Raw genomic sequence first — 27,712 nt, 5'->3', positions numbered from 1 at the left:
CATAATACATAACACTGAATTAATCAGTTAGCAGAAAATTAATTTACAACAATTTCTACAATAGCCAGTTAATAGTGGACTCCCTTGCCAAATATTGTTTTGGAGTTCAAGAGTGAAATTAAGTTGGGGAAAGTAATTACATGTTTTTCATTACTATATTTCAGTGTTATTTTGAGAGAACTGAACTGTTATTCATATTAAGTATGTGGAGTTTTTCATTTTATCTTTAAACTTCTACCAAAATTCATTTCATATTGAAATATAGTTGTTAGTACTTTACTATGTGTCTAACAGCTGTAGTTCATTTTCAGATTAAGATTTGATAGAGAACACATAACAATAAAACAAAATGCCATGTTGGAGATGAAATCATTGGTTGACGACTGATTTTGCTTATGACCTGAAAGCAAAAAGCTCCAGCTAGGCCTTTGTTGCTTTCAGAGGTCTTTGAGTTGTTAGTTTCACTAGAAGTGATTCCCTCTCCAATCTCAGATAGTTCATGTTAATGACTTCTCAAGGACACTTCAAGTCAAAACAATGGACTAAACTCAACTGTGGATAAACTGTAACACGACCTTGAGCAGCTACAGCAGAACAACTCTTTTACTTTCAAGAACATTTAGCTATTGATGATTTTACAAGGGTAGGATTTGGATTGAGGACATCTTTTGTAAATAACTTTAATATTGTTGTAGTGGTATTTTGGTAAATAATTTCAGAACCTTTTCCACCACTGATTTTTTCGTTGACATTTTCTGTCTTTTGTGAAAGTGCACTTAATTGGTGACATTTCAGTAACACTTAAAGGATATTGTTTGCATCTTTTGGAGCAGTATTTTCATTTAAAACATACAAACAAATCACCTGAAAATCATAAACAGTTAAACCAATAACTTGGACACAAAGGTACATTTTACATATCCTTTATTATAACATAAGAACATACAGAAAAATAGGTTTGGTCCATGAAAAAGTCTGCAGATTCAAATAGTACTACAGTTTCCCCCAGTGTGGCTTATTTCATCCCAGAGGTTCCCACCGCTCATTTCAAATCATGTACCTGCCCAAACCCACATTAGTGTATTCTTGGAATTGTTAATTAAATGCACACAGTAAAGTTTCAGCCAGGACTCCTCTGGACTCCTTCTCCTAACAGGGAAACGACCATTAAGCTCAACCAGTTGTCAGTCCTCAGCCGGCCTACGCAGAACCTACGACTCTTTAAATCGTGTTCATGGCTTCTCTGCACATATATAGAAATACACAAATCTGAAAAGCAGAATATTGAACTTTTCCCAGCTTGCAGGCGATGTGAATGCCGTTTACATTTCATCCCGCAGAGCAGCAGCGAATCGTCAAATGTGACTGTCGTCTTTATGTCGAGGAGAGGCCAATCACTGCGCGAGGCTGATCCATAATATAAATACTGGTTCAACTATCTGAGCGTAGACAAAGAGTTAAGAAAAACATCTGCAGGATTAGAGATACATTTATACTTCACATCCATCTTCAGTTTTTTTTACTGCTCAGTATTTACAAAACTATATAGACTAGAGGTACTCATACTAGCTACTTCCTTGATAATCTGTACTAGATAACAAGACACGTACTGATATAATAATACATATTTAAAAACAAGAATCATTGATAACAAAAAAAGGAAAAAAAAGGAGAACTTCATACTAAATGGCACCCTTTACAAAAGTTGTATATTCTTCCATGATTTAGCTTTAAACGTCTCTCATACACCAGACTGCGGCACAAAACCAACCAATGAGAGCTTAAGAAAAAGGACACATGGACAGCCAATGAGCAGCAAAGCAGCTCAAATGATTACAAACACAATCACAACCAATATCTAACTGAATGGGCCAGGGAGTGTCAAATGTTAGTTTACTTTTCATCTCCATCTGATTTAGGGTCATTTTAGAATCAGGGCCAACATACATCAAAGTCGCCCTCTGCTTTTTCGTTTGTGTACAATCTGTACTGTTGTGTGCGGGCACAACGTATCAAAATGAAAGGAATGCTTCAAGGTAAGGCTGAGACATGCAAAATATATTGTGCTCCAGGAACTCTGGTGTGAGGAGAGAAAAAGAAAAAATTACAAAAAAGTGGAAGTAGCAAAAAGAGCGCAACAGAAGTCGTGCTGCAGGGTGAAGAGTAAACAAAAAAGAAAAACAGACATCCTATATAACGGTAAAGCCAACTACTATCTATGCCAGAAAACTCTGGGAGGAATTTGTTTTTATTATCCCACGTGCGCTCACACATTAGATGTCCCCCATGGAAACGTTTGTTTAGGTGTTCCTGATGCCGAGCGCCGTCTCCAGCTCCTGTCTCCTCTGCTGGACCTGAGAGACACGAGGAAACATTTAATCACCAGGACACAAAGCACTGAGGGGACATTCAATAAACATGATAAAGCAAGAGTTTACAGCCATGCTACAGAACTGGTGTTAAGATGTAATGCTGACATTATTCAACAGTGTGTTAGTGTGCTAAAAGTCAACCATTTTGATTGCTTCATTGTTTTCCTATTTATTTTGTGGAGCATATACACTACAGATTTAAACGTGTATAGGAAATAGCTATAGTAAACTCTGATAACTATTGACATGTATTACTATTCTCAGAAATGTTATTAGAAAGAACAATAAAAAGATATCGGAAGATAAAACAACTAATCAGCAGATTAATTTATTAGAAAAATGTACAGAATTGCCTGACATGTAAACATCTGTAGCTCTTGCTATCTGATCAAAAACAGCTAACAATACTAGTGTCATTACATTTGTACATACGACACAAACTCAGGGAAACCTACATTTCTGCACACAATTTCAGAACAATTCATCAAGTAGCTGTTGAGATGATTAAGTAAATAAGTGTTAAAAAAGAAAAGACAAAACATAGGAGTGGGAATCATTTGGATTACCTTGGAGTAGAAGTAGCGGCACACGGCCTCCTGAGCCCACGGCTGGTAGTAAAAGTCGGCTCTCCGCTCTTCTTCTGGGTTTCCGACCACATCGGTCATGGTCTGTGAACAGAGAAAGACACGTTTACACAAAACTCAACCTCGACTGGTCCTGCTGGTGAGAAATGCAATACCCCCGGATCATGAAAGGATAAACAACATCCATCAAACACTGACGCAGCTATGACAAACATGTCGTCACAAGAAAAACGGTTATTTGTGTAGATTTGTTAGACAGTGACTGTGAGAGCAGCCACGGGGCTGAACACACACTGCAGGAGGGCGACAGCTGGTCAGCAGGCAATTGGCTCACTCAGCGGACGGTGGAGGTGAACGTGAATTGAGTCGGACATGTTATTAAATGTTTCACGCTCCATTTTGACTCCTGTGTTACACACGAGTGAGCAATGTCCTCGTACTAATGTAATCAAGTCCTCTTTGGTTTTAATTTGTGAATTGAATGTAGGCAAAGTCTCCAATGATTAACCTCAAACATGACCTCAGGAAGCTACGGAGCTTGTCAAACCAGAGGGTATGTGTGTAATTGTTGTTTTGATGTTCCTTTTTCTGAACCTTGACATTTTATATCCGACATTAGCTGTCAAGTAGGCGCGTTTTATTTACATTCCTCAATGTTTTGTTATAGTTGCTGCGTCTGAATGGGTTTTACAGACAGAGTCATGCACATTTATACGTCCCAAAAAAAGAATTTTGTTTATTGGGCTTTATAAATCTGTATAGCACATGACATCTTCTATTGAGAGACCTTCAATTCAAATAAAGAACAAGTCTACAGACAGAGATTACGTTACTACAAATGGAAAATATGCATTACAGGTCAAATGTAGTCGGCAAAAACAACTGTGATCAAAAGTAATATTAGCAATAGTTAAGAATAGTCACGATGGTAAACTATTTTCTATCCAATAATGGATTTCTCTGCTCAACATTTACACAAAATGGCAGTACGCTTACTTTTCTGAATTACTCACACAATAACTATATATAATCTTTCAAACTTCTTCTCCTATTTAAAATCACACAAAACATGTAGGGATGCACAGTTCATTGACATCTTTATCGTTTTGACGCAGAAGCAACATGGTGTCTGGAGAGATACCGGGCTCCAGATCAGATCCGGCTGTGACGGACTGACTCACCTTGAGGTCTCGGCACTGGGACTGCAGCCAGTCGTTGATAAAGCCCTGAGGGTCTCTGGCAAAACTCAACATGAACTCTCTCTGGGTCTTCAGCTGGTTTATGGTCTCAATGGTTTCATGGATCTGAGGATAATAAAAACAGAGTAAAGAGAATGGTTAACAATCAAAACGGTTAACAGGGTATTAAATATGATTAATAAATGGAATATAGCTGCCACGGAAATATGGAGAACTGGCGTTTCTTTAATAAGCCTTTTACATCCAGTATTCTTCAGATCAGCAGTTTCTAAACTGTTAAACAGCAGCAGTTCTGAGGCATGTTTCACAGGACAGTATTGAGAGAGAAACTTTAACAGGCTTTGCGACAAACAGTTTCTGATCATGCAGTCACCACAATAAAGTCACAGAATGAATGGCGCCTATCAACTATAAACAAGCTCCCTTTAGAACACGGCTGACACAACAAAGACTAAACAGTAGGGCCGTCTTTAGGGGAATGTCTCGTCTTATCGATATGATTGGAGCCAAGGTAATGGCAGCTAGCAGGAGGTCAAGGCGACCTGACTGACCTCTAAAACTCTTAAAAGGAGGCAGCATTTCAAAAGGCTACAATTTAAGAGAGCAGATATGTGTGAAATTGCCCTCAGCAGGCGCACAAAAAACGACTCGCTCGATGAATAGTAAAAGGATCCAATACAAAAAAATCCCGTTCACATTGCATTTAAAGCGAGAGTGCTTGAAATGGCCTTTACGCAGCTACAGCAGATGGAAGTTGTCACAAAGCGTTAAATGAAGTGCTATTTCAAACTACTTCACCCAAAAAATGGTCCTTCCTCTCTTTGTGAGACATTGTTTGAATTCAAGATCGTCAGCAGGGATTTAATAAATCAAAGCGCCACAAAAAAAGGCAGAGACACACTGCAGGAAGTCATGAAACTCATCCGCCTAAAGCCCCCTGCTGTACCTTGTTGTCCAGTCCGGCTATTTCCTGCTGACTGGCAGTGGACAGCAGGAAGGAGTTCATCTGGGTCTTCAGCGTGTCGTCCACTTCCACGTCAATGTCGTAGCAAGCCGTCTTCTTTTGGTCATTAGGGTCCACACTATGAGAGAATACAGCATATTTAGTTTTAGTAGCATGTGGATATGCAGGTTCTTACACCTTTTCCAAAGTCAAATTCAAGCACTTTTCAAGCATTTTCAAGGTGCATTTTCAAGCTTTTCAAGCATCTTACAGCTGTTGTCAATTACATATTTATATACACATACTTATACTCAAATGATTATTTCCCTACCTCACATTAAATCAGATGTTCTTTATGCTATAAACAACCAAGGACTTGGACAACCAAGGACTGTTGACCTCTGGGTGAGTGCTAATTCCTACCTTCACTGGACTAACAATGGCTAATCCCAAACTGTACTGCTTTTTCCTTGCGTTATTCGCTGCCTCCCTACCCCCTCCTGCGCATAACAAATGCGAACCGCCACTACTATCATGTGTGATTATGAGATCTCTACACAAGATGATTACGTTACATTCCACTGTCAATGTGCGCACAAAACAAACTACATTGTGACTCACTGCTATCTCTTGGCCGTGCTCTGATTGTATTACTACTGATGATATCGGGCAATGTGCATGTTCATCCTGGACCTTCTATTGTATGTAGCCCTAGTTCTGACCTGTGCCCTGATGTCAATCTTTGTCACAATGATCTGAGTTTCCCTGACTTCTGCTCTCGTAAAGCTTTAGGTTTTCTACATGTAAATGCTAGAAGCTTACTGCCAAAAATGGACCAGATAAAAGTACTCGTTCACAGCTCAAATCCAGAGGTACTTGTCATCACTGAGTCTTGGCTGAAGAAGAATATCCCAGACTCTGACATCGGCATCGCTGGTTATAATGTGTTTAGGCAGGACAGATCATCTAAAGCTGGTGGAGTAGTTATATTCACAAAGCAACACTTCCAGTGTTCTATCGCCACTAGTAAATCTGTCCCCAAACAATGACCTACTTATCGTAAACATTAAACTGGCAAATAGCTCTACACTGACAGTCGCTGGCTGCTATCGCCCACCCTCTGCCCCAGCATGTACCCTACCTGCTCTCAGCCCCCTCACACTCATTCTGAGTTTGTGCTACGGGGGATCTAAACTGCGTCTTTTTGTCCAGTCGGGTGTTGGAAGACCGGAAGCTGTGTGGTTCATAAAAACATGTTCTTACCTTTATATACACATTCTATGGTTCTTACTCAATATCAAGCCACGATTATTGGATATGTCACATTAGCAGCAGGAGATTCAGAGACAATGAGAGACGGGGAAAGCCCCATTTTGCACGTGATTTTTTCTGTCACGCATCACTGTAATGAGGTTACCTGATCACATGGTTGATGATGATTGGCTCTGGGGGCATCAGGAGGGCATGCAGGCGCTGAGGGATCTCGGAGAACTTCATTCGCTGAGTCTCAAAGATCTACAGAAAAATTAAAACACACTTTGTGAAGCAATTTCAATTTGGATATTAGGAGGCTTGATAATATCATTAAAAGTAATATAGTGCTGCAGGGAGGATGTTTTTTTTTTTAAGTTACCCTCACAAGTAAAAGGCCAGTGGGATTTTCCATGCAACTATGTGTAGCCCCGCAGCTTAACTTCTACTGTGCCACTTACTTCATCTACTCAATGTTTATTTTTTACGGAAACAAATATATAGCCACCTCTGTCCCGTTCTGTTTTTTTATCCTGGGGTGTGTTGGTCTCTCTGGTATTAGAATCTGTTGTCACCATGTTTACAGATAGTGTGGGTACAAGAGTAAAAAAAAAAAAAAAAAAGGGATAAATGAGCTTTAAAATGAATGACCCCGTTTCATCTTCACCACATCACAAATCACCGTTTTAGAAACAAGAAACTGGAAGCTGACAAGCAGTGTATTTCATATGTTGACATTGTGGGAATTCAGCGGTCCACAACTTTCTGTTTGTCTCACAGAATGAAATGCAGCTGGAAACCAGCCAGTGCCCCGGAAAGAATAGTCTCCATACAAGGACAGGAGAGAAGGACTGTTCAACATCAGGAGCAGGAACAAACCGGACACATTTTGTTTTCATCCAGTTAAAAGAACAGAGGGTATTTTAGGGTTAGTTGTAGATTTCAAGGTGGGTTCTGCTACTGACCTGCTGCAGGTATTTGTCACAGTTGATGAACTCGCGCTCATGAGGGTCCTGGAGCTTGTGGGTCTTGACGTACTGCCACAGAGCCTGGATGATGACAGGTCTGGTCTGGGTGTGGATGCCCAGCATACGAGCCAGCCGGGGGTCCAGCTTGAACTGAGGGGGCTGATGGGTACAGAGAGATTACAGATTAAAGTCAGGTCTATCTGCGATACATGTTAATTGTCCCTTTGATGAACCCTTGTGCTTCACTATGAACATAACTGGCTTTTCAATAATTGTGGCTGTGTTAAGGCTGACGGCATAACTTTTGGCAAAGGTGTGATTTTTGTATTTTATAAAATGTACAACATCAGCTACTAATCGATAATAGTGTGAAGCCAGATTACAGACATTATCCCTGTGGATGCAATTAATATTATCGATTATGATCCCACAACCTTTACAGCATACATTCATAAAGGCTGTTAACCTATTAAGCCCCAAGCCTGTTTTTCAGGTCTCAGGCTCGAAAATGACATTCCCACAACAAATGACAATAACTTCACTTCTAAAAGAGGTAAATTAATAATCTTTTTTCTCAAAGCAATGATAAACCTGTGAGTTGGATGTAGAAAAGTCAAAATCAATATAGAATTGTTTCATTTTAAAGTAAATTCAGATTGAACATGGTAAAAAAAATGTAAATAATAGTGTCCGTCCAAAGAAAACAACATTATTTATAGTGAAAACCACCCTTGAATGATGGGATAGTAGACTAAAAGCTTTAGGAATCCAAACTATAACATATAATAAGAACCCTGTGAAAAGATTGATGCAAAACAAGTGACATTTGATCTTTTTAGAGAGGTTTAGCAACAAAAAAAAACACCTTTGGGGTCATTTGCCGTTTCTCTGGAACCCATTGGTCGATCTTGGTGATTGACACCTCTTTTGAACCGTTAGAGCCAATAGAATCGAAGGGGAATTTCCACATACACACACGTTACCATTGAGGAGTGAGAGTTACGGGCAGCAAGTCGAAAGCTATGTTATGCTCTGAAAACTGAAACCTAGGCTCAAACTAGTAAATATTAAGATGGATTATCAGTAATCATTTCAAAGTGACAGACATATTGGATTAACCATTGGATTAACCATTGGATTCACCTTCAGCAGCGTTTTTATTGTTTTAATGCCATTGAACACGACTTTTGATCAGAACAACAGCTAAGGTAAGAAGCTTCCTCCGTGAAGCTATGTGTTGTGATGTCTGTGTTTGCTTCCCCTGTCGCGAGTTCTGTTCGCTCAGTGATGATACTAATATTTCTGGAATCTGTGGAATCTCAGTTTGTTAATCAATATCTTGTTTGTGCAGATACGATAAGTAACAAGGGTATTTAAGCTGTGAGTTCTGTGCTAAGTGCGATAGCATTTTTCCGCTCAGGGCTCATTTAGACTCTTCTTGTGAGACTTGTGTTTTGTTTCGGTAAAAATGGTTCGTATCGTCAGTTAGCTGAGTTTCTTCCCGTTAAGTGAGTATGGAACATTAATAGTTTCATAAATGTTAAGAAGCCCTGAGACACAGTTTCGTAAAAAAAAAAATCCTGCGGGGGCATGGGGCTTAACAGGTTAAAGAGCAAAAGAGGCAACATTAGCAAACCACAGGACCCCCTGAGTAGTGAAACCCCTGAGCAGTGTTTACCTGGTAGTCCAGCATCAGCAGGACGGTGCAGCGGACCCCCACATCACCGGGTCTCTTCACCTGGAAACCATCAGTCTCCTGGGTGGTGGCAGTCCTGTGCCACTACAATCACACAATAGTATATAATGATAACCCTATAAACATTATATATAGCAACCTTTCAATTGTCGCTCAACCAACAAACAAACACCTATTCACTACCATTACAATGATGGGAAATGGGGACTTTACAAAAAGACAAACTAAATCCATCATCCACTACAATATATAGTCCCTGAAGAGAATTGTGGGTGACTATTGGCAGATGTGTATATAGAGATGCATATGAATAATCTTACCTCCACCAGGTGATTGTCAGGGCCGTACAGGTCTTTGTCCAGCTCGATCACCAGAGACTTGAAGAAAGAGGAGAACTTCCTCTTCTGTTTGGTGGCCTCATACTTGGACACAGCCGACTGCAGAGCAAACGTTACCGTTATTGGAAATATTAATCAAAGCAACACAAAATCTGTATAGAAAACACTGTCATGTTTTTCAAACCTCAAATGTTTCACGGTTTAAGCTTAATGTTATTCAACAAAGACATTTAAGATGTGGTTAGTTCAAAAGCAGCTTTCTGGAATACATTTGTAAGTGTTTGGCTATAATTAGAGAAATACTTTACACACAGAAAAACTTCACATAAAGCAATATATTTCATTCACAAAGCTTACATCTTCCAGCAGACGCCCCTCAACACGCAGCTCCCATGATGCAACTGTGCCCTCTCCATCCTCTGCATCAGGCTTTGCCGGGTTGAAGGTGTTGGATATGAAGATCCGAAGCTTTCTCTTTTGCTGGAAAAAAAAACATTAAATAAACTATAAATGTATGTTCTTGTTTTCTCTCGTCATTTAAATCAACACAGACTTGATGTGCAGACTCATAAGTATATCACAAGTATAGTTTTGATTCATTTGATTAGGTACATCTGACTCAAGGGGAAAATAAAGTTTCCCAGCTGTGACAGCGTGTAGATTAAATTAGGATCAATGTTTTGAAGCTCAACGCCAGACACATTTCATTGACAAATTTCATCCATTGATGTCACAAGAACAGATTTTTCTGTACCAATTAATGCCATCATTTTGTAAATATGATGGCACTTTATACTTTACCACAGGTTCACTAGGTTGCATAGGACTCAGAACTAACACATGTAATCTTATTAGATGTACTTTTGTTGAGAAATGTCAAGTAGATGTTATCACAGTTATATAAACTACATACAGGGTTCTTACACCTTTTCCAAAGTCAAATTCAAGCATTTCAAGCATCTTACAGCTGTTGTAAATTACATATTTATATACACATACTTAAACTCAAATGATTATTTCCCTACCTCACATTAAATCAGATGTTCTTTATGCTATAAACAACCAAATGTGTGTTTCATAATAGCATTCTACATGAGGATGAAAAATTAAAAATGTTAGAAAAGAAAACTAAGTTTAATATTTCAAAATGTGTGACCCATCTGTACGTAGACTGGGCATCCCATATAACCTGGCTGAGCCAATATAAAACAATCAGCCAAATAACTTTTCAATATATTATTGATTACTATTTTTGAGGTACTTTTAGGTTGGCAGTAAACACAAGTCAGAGGTAAATGGTGTACTTTGACTCCACTACATGTATTTAATACCTTTAGTTACTTTACAGATGTGGATGAATGATGTGAAATATAATCAAGTGTTAAATCAGACTTTAGTTCCACCTGGAGTAAATTCACAAGCTACTCTGTAGTATACAAATTCATTCAAACTAGCTGCAACTTTACCAGCTTTGAGAACACTTTCATGATCAATCATTATAAAACATATCATATACAATTATTAGGGATGCTCCGATCGCCAATTTTGGAGCCGATCGCCGGAATCAGTATCGGCCGATACCGATATCGCTCTCTCCCCCTCTCTCTCTCCTGACAGCCCGTCAGTATCTCCTGCAGCTCACTGATCCAGTAATGAGTGACCCGACAGTGAAGAATAAATATATTTATAACTAGTTTAGCTTGTTCCAGAGGTAGATAAAATAGCTAAGTGTGTTAGGTCTAACTCTTAGTGTGTGTTCTGCTCCGCTCACCGGTCCGTCACAGCGGGTGGAGCTGCAGGATTTCTGCTTCACACACACGTTGCATACCGCTATTTTATTGTCATTTTCGGACACTTAAAATACTGCCAGACTAGTGAAGCCATTTTGGCGAGCTTGTTTTGCCGCGCACAGAGAAAAGTGTCATGTATTTTACATGCAACGATAGCCTAATCTAAAATGCTCTACTATGGCGTACCTTTCGTGTGGTGTGTTGCTCATCAGCGCAGACTCTCGCATCGTTATTGTTGCACACTTTGCAGGAGGCTACTCTTGGGCTTCGCTTGACCCTCGTCTTAGCCATGGCTTGTATTTGTCTTCTGCTAGCCAACACTCGTTGAAACGGCAACCTCCTGGCATACTGTCATCTATCACTCTCATCAGAATGCCCAGGTCACACACGTAACAAAAACACTTGCCGGTCACGCGCATAGCGCGGGAAGGCCGGAGCGGAGCTGTTTTATGTAAAAGCGAAGCAATTAAGCGCGCTCCGACTTCTTTATTTTCTTTTAATCTAAAAAGCGAAGTAAAGCATTTACAATTTCAAGCACTTTATCCCAAATTCAAGCACCATTCCCAAAATTCAAGCACTTTTCAAACCTTGAAAACACCTCGTACAATTTCAAGCATTTTCAAGGATTTCCAGCACCCGTACGCACCCTGTACATATTAGAGGGAATTATGACCTGATTAACATCCTAACAAAAACAGAATATATACAAAGGAGTGTATGTTGGAGTAGACTTCACAGGATTTATTGTTTTCTTTTAGTTTTTTACCCCGGTTCAAATTGGGTACTGAAAATTCCACTGCTTGCAGTATTGCCTATTTAATTTCTGGTATTGTAAAATCACTACTTTGAACTAATGAAAAGTACATATCTGCCAGGCACCTCACTATTTATCATCACCCTCTTGACTGCTGCCTCATAAAAAGAGTCTGTTAAACCAACAATCTTCATTTCATGTCAACCCGTGGACTCATAGTGCTGTAGACATTTTTACAAGCCTTTATTGAATTATTACTTATAAATGTCCACTTATAGTGACGGGTGGAGTCCTCTGGGCTTTGAAATTAATTTGAGGTCTGAACCGGAGTGATTTAGGGACTTCAGGAGTAAAGAACTTGAATTGAATGGTACCTTTATGGGCCTCTTCAGGGCTTCCTGAATGTCCAGCCTCTTGCGCATGATGGTCTGATCCAGCTTCCTCTCGAAAGCCAGCAGATCCATGTAAGCCTGAGACTCTGGGACCAGTTCCCTGATCTGGGACACAACACAGGTACTGGTGAGCAACATCAAACAACGCAGCACTCTCAGAGGAACATACCGTCAGTTCATGTTCCATCTCCACAAAGTGCTTTTTCAGAACTATTTCTGATTTTGAAGGTCTTTCATTACATTCAAAGGTAATATTGAGGATTTTGTTATTGTGGTTATAAAAACGTTATTCATGCTGCTGTTAGACCTCCTTGTTAATACCATAGACTGTATATATAAAAGGTTAATACACATGCCTGCCTCCCTTTGTGTGAGGAAAGTTCAGCAGTGACAAATGTTTTGTGAAAGGTTAAATGCAACAACATTTATTTTTTGAAGCACAATATTTTGTAAGATTAAATAATAAAAGTATCTTTTTTATAATACACTTTGACTTGTGGACTTTACAACTCTGAAGATATTCAAAATGTTTGTATTGGAAACAACTGCAGTTGCTCTGTAACTAAAATACAAACACAAAGATGAAACCACTTAAATATGTAGCTGTATAAATATGTATAATGAAGTGACTACATCAATTATCGGGTTGATAAGGATGTATAAGATAAATATATTTATCATGCCATAATTCATGAATTGGAGAGCTTGCAGTTTCAATTCAATAATCATTTGGGTGAAAAACATAAAAAAGAATATGCTTAATATAATATAACCTATAGTCATTTCTATACAATAAAAACATATAGCTTACATCAACAACCAGAAAGGTAATATGGGCTTATAGAACTCAAATGTTAGAGGGAAGTACAAGAAACTAATCCTAAATGAACATAAGGATGTTTTATTCTAATGCATCTTGGAAACCATCACATGGGGGAAAAGCCTCAGATGTGGAATGAGTAATCCCATGCATACAGCTGGTCCTCTCTGAATTGTAGTTCTCTAAAAAGGGCCTTAAAAAAACAACAGTCCTTTATTTCGAGCCACTTAAACAAAAATTGAAAAGCAAATGTTATCTCTGAAACACAATGAAGGCAGGAATTAATGGATTGTCAGGGACTGCTGTTTGATTAATGCTCACCCTCTGAGGTAGAATTTTATCAGCCATCTTCTTCTTCTTTGTGCTGTAAAAACACATTATAGAAACAAGATGAGTGCGAGACAGAGCAACACGGCATTAACATAATCACAATGATTCAGTCCTCAATCTAACAGGATACAGTGACCAGCTCCAGTGCTTCATACTTCCATACATGATGTATTGTGTGGAAGTTTGGGGGAACACATAAAACAAATACACATCCTATCTTCATCCTGCAAAAAAGAGCCATACGAGTTATACATAAAACTACGTACAGAGAACCAACAAATAAATTATTTATCCAACTAAAAACACTAAAACTACAAGACCTGGTTGACTATAAAACTATTCAAATTATGTTCAAAGCCGCAAATCAACAATTACCTCATAATATCCAGGGACTTTTCACACGGAGAGAAAGCATGCACATGTTGAGAGGAAACTGCATTTTCAAAAAACCAGCCGTACGAACAAATGCCAAACTTCATTGCATCTCATCAAAAGGTGTTAGTCTGTGGAATAACTGTACTGATGCACTGAAATGTTGTCCAAGTCTATCTAAACTGAAAGTATTATTTAGGAGCCAAATCATTAATGGTTATGAACAGGACCTGTAAAATCCCATTTGTTATTTCTTGTAATTGTAAAAGTAATTTATTTCTGATTGTTTTGTAAAAAAACAAAAAACAAACAAATTAACAAGACAAACATATCGCTGATGACGATGACATAATATTTTATTTATAAGGGAAATGTATGCTAGAGGTGGTAGGACCAGAAAAGTTTTTTTTAAGCTTCGTCTTGCCCCTGTTGAACATGACAGAGACTATTTGATAGGGCTGTGCAATTAATCGTATTTTAATCGCAATTACGATTTTGGCCCGCCACAATTACAAAAACAACATAATCGGAAAAACCAATTATTTTGCTTTGCTTGGTTATGCACTACAACATATTTGATCTAATTAATTTTGGTCTAATTTATTTGTATTTATATATGTTTAGTAGCTTGTGGAAGTGCACTCCAAAATATTTGTTGATCTTGTTTATTGGTATTTATTATTTTGATATTTATTTAAATGTATCATTTATTTTATTTATTGGTTTTTCAGTTGAATTATACGTTCAGGGTAATCAACAGTTAAAAAGATACTGTTCAAATTATTATTTGTATTTGTTTTAAAGTTCAATAAATTGATTTTTTCAAAGTCAATTAATAATCGTATTTATTAATCGTGATATCAATTATTGACCCAAATAATCGTGATTATGATTTTTGCCATAATTGCACAGCCCTACTATTTGAGATTTTTTTTTTTTTTTGTACTTTGTTATAATTATTATAGAGTGGCGAAGTCCCTCCCCTTCCGGTTGAGCCCCATGGGACCTTATTTCGGAAAGGTTATGCATTGAAGTCAATGGAGAGAGAAAGATTATCTTTCGATCCCGTTTGAATTGTGCCACGAATTACACATATGATGTTTGTCAATTTAAAAGATAATTTTGCAAGTCAAAAAAAAAAAAAATGTGTCGTAAAACTGTGAAGTAACACATTTGTTTGTGTGAAACGCTAAATGAACTACATCTCTGGTCAACCACACACGTCACCAAGATGGCCGTCACTACTGTCTTGTCAACAAACGATTGACTATCACCACAATGAAACGCGTCCTGAAGAATGTCATGCAAAGCTGCCTGCCTGCCTTCCTTTGATTCTCTCTGAACTGCCTGGTCGTTTTAATGTTTAATGTCAACCATTTGTGCAGATAGCATGAAGTAGAAAAGATCGCCGATGCTAACGTTAGCGTTAGCATTTCTCCCCCGGAATTAAATGGTGTATTATAGAATGATCACACCGGTGACAGTACTATTCAAAGGGTTCACGAAATATGACTACTACTCTTACTGTTTAACATTTTGGGTTACTTAATGTTACTTAATGTTAAGGCTAATAAAAATGACAAGGCTGTAATGCTAACTAACGTGCTAGCTACTAGCTAGGTAGCTAACTTGATCAAGCCACTCCTGGTCGTTTCATCAGACGGGAAGCAAAAGAACGAGCAAGACCCATTGCTGGTATAATAACAACCTGGTACTAAGCACACAGGCATCTTGTTAAAGTTATCTTATCTTAGCCAGCGCCATATAGATAGATTATATCTATATTGCGCTGATCTTAGGTATCTGAATGGTGGAGGTAAACAATTGTGACATCACTTACGCGACTCTGGGATTTGTAGTCTTTCTAGTTACGTATTTTTCAGTCTTATATTTCAACAGTTTTACGACAAACTGTGACTTTTTTGACATGGAAATGATTTTTTAAGATTGACAAACATCATATGTGTAATTCATGGCACAATTCAAACGGGATCGAAAGATAAGTTTTCTCTCCCCATTGACTTCAATGCATAATTTTTCCGAAATAAGGTCCCATGGGGCGGAAGTAAGTGGGAGGGACTTCGCCACTCTATGAGTGAGAAAAAACAAGAAGGAAAATGATATATATATATTATTATTATTATTATTATTGTTGTATGTTTTGTTTCTGACATGTTCAATAAATTGACAAAAAAAAATAAAATACAAATTTAGCAATGTTAGCCAGTTATTATAATCATAGTCGCAGGCTCAAATGTCATATATGAAAACAATTATTTTGTGTATTCCATGCTTATTATACATTTTCACTTGTATTTTCTGTCTGTTACATACATTTCATTTATCGATTATACTTATTTTCTCAATTGATCTACAAATTGTTTGCTCAATGCAATGTTAGAAATAGCGTAAAGGTCTGGCAACATTTTCAAAAGTTTAACTTACTGTATGTATTTAAACAGCTTCAGGGCTCTCGACTAACTTTTTTCACCATCCTCCCGGAACCGTCCCGAAATACAATCTAAGCCGTCCCGAAATTAATGTGGACCGTCCCGAATTTAAAATATTCGTTTTTCTACATTATCATTAGTTAAAATCATTCAAAGTGACCTTTAACATAAATAAAACATCATACAAATCATTAGATGATAATTCATCAACCTTTTGATTTGAGTAAATCAGTCAAACACATAAACAAAGGCCAAATATATTTAAAAAAAACACACAAACGAGAAAGTTACTCTCATATTGAATCCAATCAAGTCCCATCCAATTAACAAAAAAATCCAACACTCTGTCCTGAAGACAGAACCCAGAGTAACCACTAACCAGGATGACAGTCTGTAACACAGTCAGGAGACCTTTACAAACTGCCCCGACCCCTCGCACACAGACGGGGGAGAGCTCTCTCGTCTGGATTGGAAAGATCGAAAATAAGATCGAAAATACATCATAGACGCATTTTGTAGTCTTATTGCATATTAGAAACGGAGTTGGCGAAACTAAAACTGCAATATAATGTTTATGTAGCAATAATACATATGAAATATTTTTTTTAAATGTCTCCAGTGCCAATAAAGTCAGATAACGTCGGAGCTTAACAGTACCACGGTCTTTAATAATTCCGTTTAATACCGGGGCTCGGTACCCATACATGGGGAGAGGCGCAGCATATTGCTAAGGACTAAATACGATGGAGAGTTCTCATCTCAGCCTTATTACCCATAGGGGATAAAGAGGGGTAAGTAAATAAAGAGGCCGGCGCTCCAGGGTCTGGTTCTGCTGTGCGTTTTCGTGATGTAACGGTAGAAAATTGCAGAATTCCTCCACGGCATGTCATTGTACATCACTCAACCCGCAAAATACACACACTCAGTACATAGCTAGACCCAGGAATTTGCGGGCACAGCTGTGTGTGTGTGTGTGTGTATTTCGCAGGTTGCTAAATGTTTTGTGCGTGTGTTTATGTTGACAAGGAGGTTTAATAACTGTGTGCTACACAACACGTGCAGTCAGTTTCATCACCGTTCGTAGTAGAGTTAGCAGGGTATTTTTATTTTAACTCTCGTCCCAAAATCATTTGTTATCCTCCCCGACCCTATTTTTTTTGGCCCCGGGACGTCCTTAAGCTCGAGCCCTGAGCTTGTTTTAAGGGTAAAGGCCGCTACACACCCATCTGAGACCAAAGAACGCGCACCGAAGGCGCCCCGACTTTTACGTCAGCTACGCCGCCCGCCTACGAACACTGGCAGTATTTTCGGTGTCCGAAAATGACAATAAAATAGCGGTATGCAACGTGTGTGAGCAGAAATCCTGCAGCTCCATCCGCTGTGACGGACCGGTGAGCGGAGCAGAACACACATTAAGAGTTAGACCTAACACACTTAGCTATTTTATCTACCTCTGGAACAAGCTAAACTAGTTATAAATATATTTATTCTTCACTGTCGGGTCACGCATTACTGGATCAGTGAGCTGCATGAGACGATACTGACAGGCTGTCAGGAGAGAGAGAGAGAGGGGGGGGGAGAGGAAAAGAGAGCACTCCCGCTCATTTCTCCCGTGTTATTATCCAAAGTTAATGTAAACTTGAATAATGTACTTCATTTGAATGTAATAATTATGTTGGTTGTTGTTTGTGGAAGCGCCAGTGAATGAGCCCCATTAACTGAGTTGTAAACATCACTTTAAATGGAAGATCCCCACTCGATCGGATCGGCCGATAATAATTCTGGCGATCGGCCCCAAAATTGGCGATCGGAGCATCCCTACTGGTTTTTCACTCTCTGATCAATCGTTTCAGCTCAAAACTGGTGTTCCATGAATCCAGTTTGTATAAGAAAACAGACGCGATCAATAGCAATGTAATCCTCTGTTAGTTCCCACTGTATAAAGCCCCAAAGTATTTTCAGTTTGCATCTATCAGTAATAGTGGGGAAACTAAAAGCATTTCTTTAGTAAACTAGCTTTTTCCATTACGAAAGGTTACATGTGTACATTTTTTTCAACCACGGTTAGGAATGACAGTAATTTAACAACAATAGGAAACAGGAAGGAGTAATCTGAGGCAGTGTGTAGCTGCAGGGCGGGAAAAACTATAGATCACAATAAAAACAACATTTTCTCCACAAGCTGAAATCCCAATGCCTCTACTACAGATGACTGTTAATACAACACTACCCATAATTAAAGGCTAGCTCTGAATATTGATCTTCCATATGAGGGGGGGGCACTTACTGCTGGTTGCGGTTCTGCTGCTGAACCTGCTGGATCTGTTGGGGCGCGGGCCTCTTGCGGGAGGGGTCCATCACGCCGGGCATCACGGGGCGAGACACGGGGCTGTTGCCGTATCCTGGGGGCCCCATGGCCGGCCCCTGTGGGGTCATGCGATTGGATGGGGGCATGCCCGGTCTCTGCATAGAAAATATAGGAACAATTATGGTCTTTTGCTCAAAAAAACTTCTGAAAAAAGTCTGGTGTTAAGAGATAATTCAATACCTGCATTAATTCACACACAAAGATTGACAATAAAGCTGACTTTCTTGCCGATGTCAAATCATCTTATTTCTTTCCACGGTTCATTCAGGCTACAGGAACCCGATCTATACACCAACATACCCTAGATTAGGGCTGTGCGATTATGGCAAAAATCATAATCACGATTATTTTGGTCAATAATTGATATCACGATTATTAAATACGATTATTCATTGACTTTGAAAACATCAATTTATTGAACTTTAAAACAAATTAAAATAATAATTTGAACAGTATCTGTTTAACTGTTGATTACCCTGAACGTATAATTCAACTGAAAAACCAATAAATAAAATAAATGATACATTTAAATAAATAATATCAAAATAATAAATACCAATAAAAAAGATCAACAAATATTTTGGAGCGCACTTCAACAAGCTACTAAACATATATAAATATGATAAATAAATTAGACTATAAAATAAATTAGATCAAATATGTTGCAGTGAACCTAGCAAAGCAAAATAATCATTTTTTTCGATTATTTTGTTTTTGTAATTGTGGCAGGCCAAAATCGTAATTGCGATTAAAAAACGATTAATTGCACAGCCCTACCCTAGATCAGGGTTGGCCAACACGGTGCCCGCGGGCACTTAGTCGCCCGCGGGGCATGTTCTAAAAATAGCTCGCCAAGTAAATCCAAAATGTAAAAAATACACAAAACAAAAAAGGAAATGTAATTAAAAGAATCTACCCTATGCATAAACGAAACCACATTCATAGCGAACTCTATCTACGTACTACAACTCTATATCTATCTAACACCCCTCCTCCCTCACAATGAATATCGACCAATCACGTTCTTGCTTGATTTGCGGGACCAGCATTGCAGTCGGGAAGAAAAGCAATGTGGAGCGGCAGATCCCCGCTTCATAAGGAGTGCGACTGTGATTTTCCTTCTGGCAGAATCTACACAACACATCAGCCCCATTGAACAGCCTAGTCGTGCCAGCCTATCCAGCACATGAGGGCCAGAGTTTTACTCTGTGTGCACACACACACACGCATGGCGTAATTTCCACTGGGGACAGGTCCCCCCCACTTTTCGAAATCCCGTTTGTGTCCCCCCACTTTACAAATATATTTATTATTATTTTTTAACGCAAGCCGTCATCGCCACGGAGGAGCACACAGCCTCTGTGAGCGAGCGAGACAGAGAGGGAGAGAGAGCACACCTTTATCTATTTAATATAGATAAAGTAAGAAATCATTCCAATGTGTACTATAGGACAGTAAAAAAAAACTGTTTAAAAGGAGAGTGATTAGTAAAATATGCATAAATAGAAAGAAAGAATGCTAACTAGGTAACATAAGATAAGAATAATCAAGTTTAAATGATTTGTTATTGGTTGTGATCATATTCTAAAGATGTTTGTATTGTTGAGAAGTATACAGCTCCCTTTCATATGAGTGTTGAGAGCTGGATCCATAAATTCATTTTGTGCTCAAAGTGCACCAGATTGATGCGTTCAACTTCAAGATTTAAAAAAAAAAAATCTTCCCGGGGGTGCATGCCCCCGGACCCCCCTAGAGGATGTGAGGTCCACCCCCAAATAAAGCAGGTTAAAATAATTAAATTGAATACATTTTATTTTAGTAAACACTGAAAACAGGTCCCACAGACCCAAATAGCACACAAAGGTTAAAGGTCAGCATATCATAATGTTAAAATGTGCTAAATATATACACTGCAAAAAACAAAAAGAGGAGTAAAAGTAGCCCACGACTTGTTTTATTTTTTGAAAGTAGCCCTCATCCTAAAAAAGGTTGGTGACCCCTGCCCTAGATGATCTTCTGTAAGCGTTCTAGGAAAGTACACTAGTGTAGCACTCTCACACTCAGATTTCCTTGTTATGCCAGTTTCAGTTCAAGCCGATGTGGTAGAGTAATAAATCCACAACTATTATGATATTGGCTGGTTGTTAAAGTTATAATTTTATGTTAAGTTGACTTCAGAACACACCTGTTCCAGCAAAGAAGAATGTGAAAATGATTGAACATTATTTGCAAATGATTATGATTGCCCTATGAATGACGATATCCAGATACATTTTGGAAATGGGAAACAATGTTATTACATTACTCAAAAATGGTTATAATATTGTACTGTGACCTAATTATTGTAACAAATTCTTTGTGTTGCCTCTGGTGATTCTCAGCCCCATTTGCTATGATATATTACAATGTGGAAAGGGCAGTCCACTAATTAGGAGCACATCATTTGTGGTTTTAATAATTAATCCAAACCAATTTTGTACATCACATTTTCAAGTACAAGAAAACAACATAGCATACTCATAATCAGCAGCTCTGCACCATAAAAAAACAATATTTTTCCTAGTTATGAAATCCCTTTACTTTAGTCCTACAAAAAGAGGGAACAACAATTAGCATGCCAGCTCCTTCTCGCAGAACAAACTCACCAAGCCAAGCGCTAAGAACTCAAAAAGGCGACTTCTTGTATTAGACTGCATGATTGCAGCGTTCCCTCCAGCAGTCAGTCCAACAAATGAGTGAGATGAAGGCAAAACGCACTCTCAGTATATGGTGGAGATGGAAGAGTGACGGACATTGACTTGTCAACAATACAAGCTAGGTGAATGCGCTCTGCCTTTTTCACACCGTGCAGTGTGGGCAGATAGGGGTTGCATGCCGATCATTTAGTGCTTTTTACACTATACATCGGTGCAGCCTTGGTTTACCTGAGAACAACTTGAGTTCTGCAGCATTCAGAGTATGAAGCCTATTCGACTAGGTTGTGAAAGGCGGCTTCTGTGAGTGAAAGCCATCAAGGACACAGAGAAAAATAGATGTAATCTCCTTTCACTGAAAACATTTTTCAAGTTCCCTGTAGCTAAGCAGCAAACTCTTTGACTGCTGTGGACAAATGAATAATGTATTATCGCTTATATTGAGATTTGAAATACAAAGGAGTGTTTTAAAGAAATATCATAAGGCAGGGGTTTTCAAAGTGTGGGAAGGTGAGCCTCCCCTCAGAGAACATAACAGCAGCGCCCCCCCTCCCAATTATTATTGTTGCTATAATGCAGGGGTATTCAATTGCATTTCAAAAGGGTCCAGTAAGAGAAAATGTCATTAAATGCTCTGTTTTCAGGCCCCGGCTCCACGAGGACAAATACGGCAAAACGCATCGGAGTAACGCAAATGCAACCGCAAAAAACCTTCCGTCCCCACGCAATATACACCGGATTGTGTCAAGCTCCACGAGACGGCTCCGTTTACATCCAAACGCTGGAAAAGCTGCAGTACATATGCCGAACCTGTACGTGGCGCTGTAACTTCCTCCACAAAAGCAGCAACTTCCTCCACAAAAGCAGCGAAGAAGAATGGTTGTCATGGCTGCACTTCTGTGTATTCTCCGCGGTGGGGGCCGACAGAACCGGGCAGAGTTTTTCGCCGGTCAGCGTGTGTTAGTTTAAATCTTCCGGACAAAATTATAAAAGTGCCGGTCAAAGGTCTTCTTTGTTATTTATTGAGCTTTAAAACAAATGAATAACGACGATATAATGATATATAATCATCAAATACACGGAGCCTGTCTCTTTTTCCTCTCTTCTGACAGCGTCAGTGTCTGTCTCATGCAGCAGCTGATCCTGTAATGAGTGACCCGACAGTAAAAATGAACATATTTATAACTAGTTTAGGTAGTTTGAGAGGTAATTAAAATAGCTAAGGGTGATGATCTGACTTGAAGTGTGTGTTTTGCTCCCGCTGCATCACAGCGGCAGGAGCTGCGTGTCTCCGTCCTGTCAGATTAGACTTCACTCGCGTTTATGTCCATATCGAGATAAAGATAAATAATCTGAATTCAAGGAGGAGCTCCTGTAGATGTTGCACAAAGAACTGTAGCATGGTCAGTAGCGACTGGAGCACGATAGCAACCCTGCGGGGGAGAGGCGGGGCTATGAAACGGATGACCGTATAGGCGACTCCACGGCCCCGTTGGACCCCCCAGAGCGCTCCGTTCCCAGATCTATCCACCTTTGGACCCTTTGTCGTTTGCGGGGTCTGTTTCTACGTTTCCCTTACGGCGTCGTCGAGCTTAGAGGGCTATACGCATGAGAAATATGCGGATTCAACCCGTTTTCGTCCCCGTGGAGCCGGGGCCTCACTGTCTACCTTTCTCTTTTTTGAGCACGCCATTTGAAATTACTCCGAATGTTTCTCTCTTCTGTGTTTGAATCTATCGTGCTGACTCACTGACTGCACCGATTTGATGGGCTGAGTAGCGTCACCTCCTTAAACAACAACTTTTTACCTTTATGTTTTAAACTTTTTTTTTTTTTACTTTTTCAACATCGTGGATAAATCCTTATATGCTCCCGGCAACACACTGAACATCAACTTTGCCTCCTTATTACACTCACCCCTACTTTAGTGGGAACAATGAGTCTGCGTCTTTGATGCGCACAGGCGGATGATGCAATGCCGACAAGAATAAACGCAGATCATCCTCTGGCTGCAGCCTTGACCGGTACTTGCTTTTGATCAAAGTAAGCATTATTAAAAATTAAAATAAAGGGCGGTGCCGGCCGTCAGCGAACCGAGCCGGGCCGCTGACGACCGGCCGTTCTGTGATTCTCCAGAACACACAGATGGCCAGTCCGCCCCTGCCAGGACCGGTCTATGAAAATCCTAGCTTCAAATAATCTCGGTCATACTTCCTCCGTTTTCTGCCAGACGCTGTCTCGAATCGATCCACGTTGCCGCTCGCATAAAGTTAGCTGAAGTTAACCAGCTAGATGTCACTGTTTCTTGTTATTTCTTTCTCACGCTGCGCCTTTCCTGAAGCTCTCTGGCACGCCTCACACTTTGAAAACCGCTGGCTTAAGGCATACTCATGATTCCATACAATATTACTAAACTATTCAAATATACACAGAGTAGAATATTGAGAAGTTACAATCTGCCAAGGTCTATTGATAAATCTACAAATGATATCGAAGTAGGAGCATGTATAACACGACAACAATCAGTGAGGGCAATTTAGGCATGTCAGATCAATTCAGATTTCCAACACAGGCTAGGGCTACCTTTGGAAAACTGTTAGCCAATATGCTGGCCCATTAAATGTAATAATGTGTTTCATGATGATATACAATATTTTTCAACAGGTGGGTTGCCTAGTAGCCACCCCCAGGGTTTCAGTTTGCACCTTATATTGCATAACATTTTCTTTCCCTAGAGGGTCTGAGGTCAACCTGTACAACATTCAAAATCCTTAAATCCTACTGTACTTAACTCTTTACAGCCCACCCACTTGTGTTGCAGTTATAGATAGCAAACACCTCTAGGTGGTATTTAATGACAATACAATAACAATCTCGCTCAAACTCCAAAAATGAACATGTTATGTTAGTGACTTTGTATTATGAGGTATTTTATATGTACAAATGTGTCGATTGATGTCAACCTGAGTCTACAAAAAGTGACACACATTTGAGTTTGGATTTTAACAACTGTGGAATTGTGAACTGCAATAAGCATATATGTATTGTTTTACTAGTTACATTCATTTTTTTGAATTGCTATCTGATTAGGACACATGTGTCTTAAATAAAGTCAACTTGATTGGATTGATTTGTTATGTTATATCTTTAACAACCAGGAGACACTAAGTTTACCCAAGCCAGGCGCTGATGTTGCCGGGTGGGAACACCAGCTTTCATGCAGAACCAGACTACAGACAGATAGTGTGCAGCCTGGTTCTGGTTTGATTCAGTTGTGTTACATGTGAGACTCAGCATAGATACAAACTACAGCTCCGTGCTGCAGCAGACTCATTCAAAGTGGACCAGGCATGGTAACTTCTGCACAATTAAAACAACTTATAATTCAACAAAAGCTTGGACTTTCTAAAGTACGACGTTAAACATGAAAGGCTCCACGTGTCCCATTTAGAAACTAATCATAACATTGTAAGATTAGTTTTCAAGCAAACTGAAAGAAAAAGCCATAGGCTAGCTTTAGCAAGCTAAGCTAAACGGCTACCATGACTAACTAGCTAACCTTAACGTTAGCGGGCGGGAGGGTTAGCAGATTCAAACAACAAACAAACTATGATAGTGTCTCAAACTCTCCGTTTAAAACGCGTCTGACCGGAGGGAACTTTCGAGCGGGGCTGCCAGCAGCTACAGTGAGCTGTGGCTCGCAGCAGTGTTGGTGGTTAACGCTAGCCGCCTGTGACAAAGCAGCGGTAAGAGGCTTTGTTCTAGCGGACTGGCTAACGCGTCAGCAAGCAAAGATGGAGTGATATCTTACCGGGTACCCAGGCCCGGGCATCGGGGAACGGTACATGTGGTTCTGCTGGGCCGACGACGGTACCATCCGTCCCGTAGGAGTCCCGGGACCCATGCCTGGTCCTACGCCCGGTACCGGTGGTCCGGGTCCCATTGCTCCTACAACAACGCCCGTCGGTGCCGACTGAAATCCCCCTCTGGCCGCCATCTCCTCTCTGAATGTCGCCGCCGGTAGAGGCACGGAACTATCGCGAGTGCGAGAACGGGGTTTTGGGTGGTGGTAACCCAGCGACCCCTATTGGTTGCCCGGGGTTTGATGTCAGAAGTACCGTTCTTTTGTATAATTTTTACATACGTAGTATCTTTTACTCCACTGCATTTATTACACATAAACTCAAACAAAACAGCATTTCGAGCTCACAGAGAAAACAGAAACTGTATCTCATATCTGAAATACATTTAAATTCAACCTGTCAATCTTTAAAACAAAAGGACACACAATATGAGAATATTAAAAAAAACATATAACCAATCAAATAATAAAGTGACTCTCTTTCATGACCGGAGAAACACATTTGGAGCTTTTATTTTGTCAATGTGTTGAAAGTAATGTGCTCCCACTGAATTTTTAATTATCAGGCTGAGGGAAAAATCCCAGCCATATTGTCTTTTCTTTCATCTCAGCAGGGGTTCATAAATTAGTAAAACAGCGCCCTTCATGAAAAGCTGATCAAAATCACAACCCCTAGCACCTCCATACTGCACCAGTGTCAGTTGACCTTCTTTGCGTGCATAACATCACAGCCCTTTGTTTCATCTGGAAAGAGGATGTTGAACCTTTGAAGCGACTTCTAAATGAACTGGTAAACAACAAGTTGAGAGTGCTGCTGTGGCTGGCATCCAGTCAGCCACTCACACTTTCTTGTTTCCAAACTTTGATGTCATTACACTTCCCCCCAATTAGCATGAAGCTACAACAGTGCAAAACACGGCCTACCATCTGTTTGCATAGCCTGCTTGTGTTTGATCAGAGGGTGCTTGTATGAGCATACAAGGGAGGAGGGGGTGTGCATTATGACTTTTTTCTTTGCGCAAGGTGCATCGAAATCCTCATTCATGGGACATTAAAGTGTCAGATTTGCTCCATTGTTCTTCAAATACCAGAGGGGATTTCAAATCCTGTGTTTGTAAGATGGCAGGTGATTATGTTTATCCTCTGCAAGCGTGCTGACAGTCAGGATATTTAATAATAAGGTTTCATACTTTAAACAAATGAAAGGACAAATCAGGCGGACTCAAGTCTGAAATATAATACAGTGTCTATCAGTGCTGAGAAACTTGACTGCTCTGTAATTATCAATCCTCTTGATGAGAAGAATGTAAAGTGGAGCCCAGAGGAGCCGTGCCTTATCTCCGACTAACGGCTCAGCATCCTAATTGCACAGAGAGATCTGACAGGATACATTTATACCAGAAACGTGACTCATCTGACATGCTGGCAGCAAGCTGGGGCGTATTCATTTCTGTACAGTATAGATCCAGCAATATAAAGTAGTCTGACGCAAGGTAAAATAATGTGTTCAGTCAACATTGGATAGAAAATCCCCCAAGCTAATGGGTTTGACTCAATGTTTTGGTTATTTTCTCTAGATTAATGTTGGGATTAGTGTTTCAAGGATATTCAGAAATGTCCACTTGAGCCAATGCAGTGCTGGGTCAAAACAACCCAGCACTGCATTGGTGCATCACTATATATTGGCACAAAACTAGACCAGTTTTCAGTCATTGTTATTTAATTTGTCTGAGTGTGTGCTTGTGTGTTAAGCTAAAGTACTGGAAATGACAAAATGTTGTTCACCACATTAAGAAAGTGTAGAACAAGAGCCTAATCTCCTTGTCGATGTAGATAATAAGATGTGATAATAGGATTAGATGGGAATTGCCTCTGATATGAAAAAGATTTAGAGTGGGAGTGTTCAGTGACAGCAGAATGCATGATTAAACTGGCAGATGTGGATAAAAACATGCACACGACAAGTCTCATTAAAATATATCAACAAGCATTAGAAGTTCCCTGCATGAAAACAGGGCTTCATCACATCCAAAGGCCCGAGGGTGTTGAAGCCATTTAGGAAGAGCATGCAGTTTGGGATAGTTTCCAGTACAGGAGCATCTTTTTTTTATACATCAGATTGGCTGAGTGTCAAGCAACAAGGTGAAAGCAGGGAGGGAGCAGACATCTCTGATCTTTATATCGAGGAGCTGAATGAGGTGCATAATACTGTAGGTGGACATCTTTCAGGAGGCGGATGCCAAGATTTAGGGATTGGCTAACAACAGGTGAAACTGAATCAAGACTACACAACTGCAGGAAATACTCCCAAAGCCGTACATTTTGGAAATATTTTCAGTTTGTCTGAAGTCCCTCCGGTGCATCTCCCTCACACCCCCAGCAGCTTTACGCCTGAGGCTCATCAAGAGGCAGAAAGCATCTTCTGCAGGATTTCTGTCACTGGCAGGCAGCTGTCCTGTTTTCTGACACCCTGCAATCTTCTGGGTTGTAAGAGTGTCACTCACACAATGAAACAAGTGCACACAGGAAA

General features: G+C 39.7%; 1 protein-coding gene across 2 annotated transcripts; it reads right to left on the bottom strand.

The window, feature by feature from the left end:
- Positions 1-907: 907 nt before the first annotated feature.
- On the bottom strand, positions 908-25,362 carry smarcd1 (SWI/SNF related, matrix associated, actin dependent regulator of chromatin, subfamily d, member 1). 2 transcript variants are annotated; one of them, XM_034139103.1, is made up of 14 exons: positions 25,132-25,362; positions 18,547-18,722; positions 13,429-13,471; positions 12,270-12,392; positions 9,709-9,831; positions 9,334-9,450; positions 8,996-9,097; positions 7,315-7,476; positions 6,858-6,914; positions 6,516-6,613; positions 5,102-5,237; positions 4,138-4,260; positions 2,939-3,040; positions 908-2,354 (listed from the first exon to the last, which is right to left on the bottom strand). In XM_034139103.1, the coding sequence occupies exons 1-14, from the start codon at positions 25,315-25,317 to the stop codon at positions 2,301-2,303; spliced, it is 1,602 nt and encodes a 533-aa protein (XP_033994994.1). In that variant the 5' UTR covers positions 25,318-25,362; the 3' UTR covers positions 908-2,300. The 2 variants fall into 2 exon arrangements, with proteins under 2 accessions (XP_033994994.1, XP_033994995.1); XM_034139104.1 differs by lacking the exon at positions 6,858-6,914 and having other exon boundaries at positions 25,132-25,360.
- Positions 25,363-27,712: the final 2,350 nt, after the last annotated feature.

The sequence above is a fragment of the Trematomus bernacchii genome, unplaced genomic scaffold (genome assembly GCF_902827165.1).
Source record: "Trematomus bernacchii unplaced genomic scaffold, fTreBer1.1, whole genome shotgun sequence".
Lineage (NCBI taxonomy): Eukaryota > Metazoa > Chordata > Actinopteri > Perciformes > Nototheniidae > Trematomus > Trematomus bernacchii.
Note: the sequence above shows the minus strand (reverse complement) of the source record. Positions and strands in the feature narration are given on the sequence as shown.

Coding starts and splice junctions, on each gene's coding strand:
- smarcd1 (XM_034139103.1), bottom strand. CDS start 25,317: ATGGCGGCCAGAGGGGGATTTCAGTCGGCACCGACGGGCGTTGTTGTA. Junction 7,477..8,995: donor TGCTGATGCTGGACTACCAG/GTAAACACTGCT, acceptor TGTACCCATCAG/CCCCCTCAGTTCAAGCTGGA. Junction 2,355..2,938: donor GCCGCTACTTCTACTCCAAG/GTAATCCAAATG, acceptor CGTGTCTCTCAG/GTCCAGCAGAGGAGACAGGA.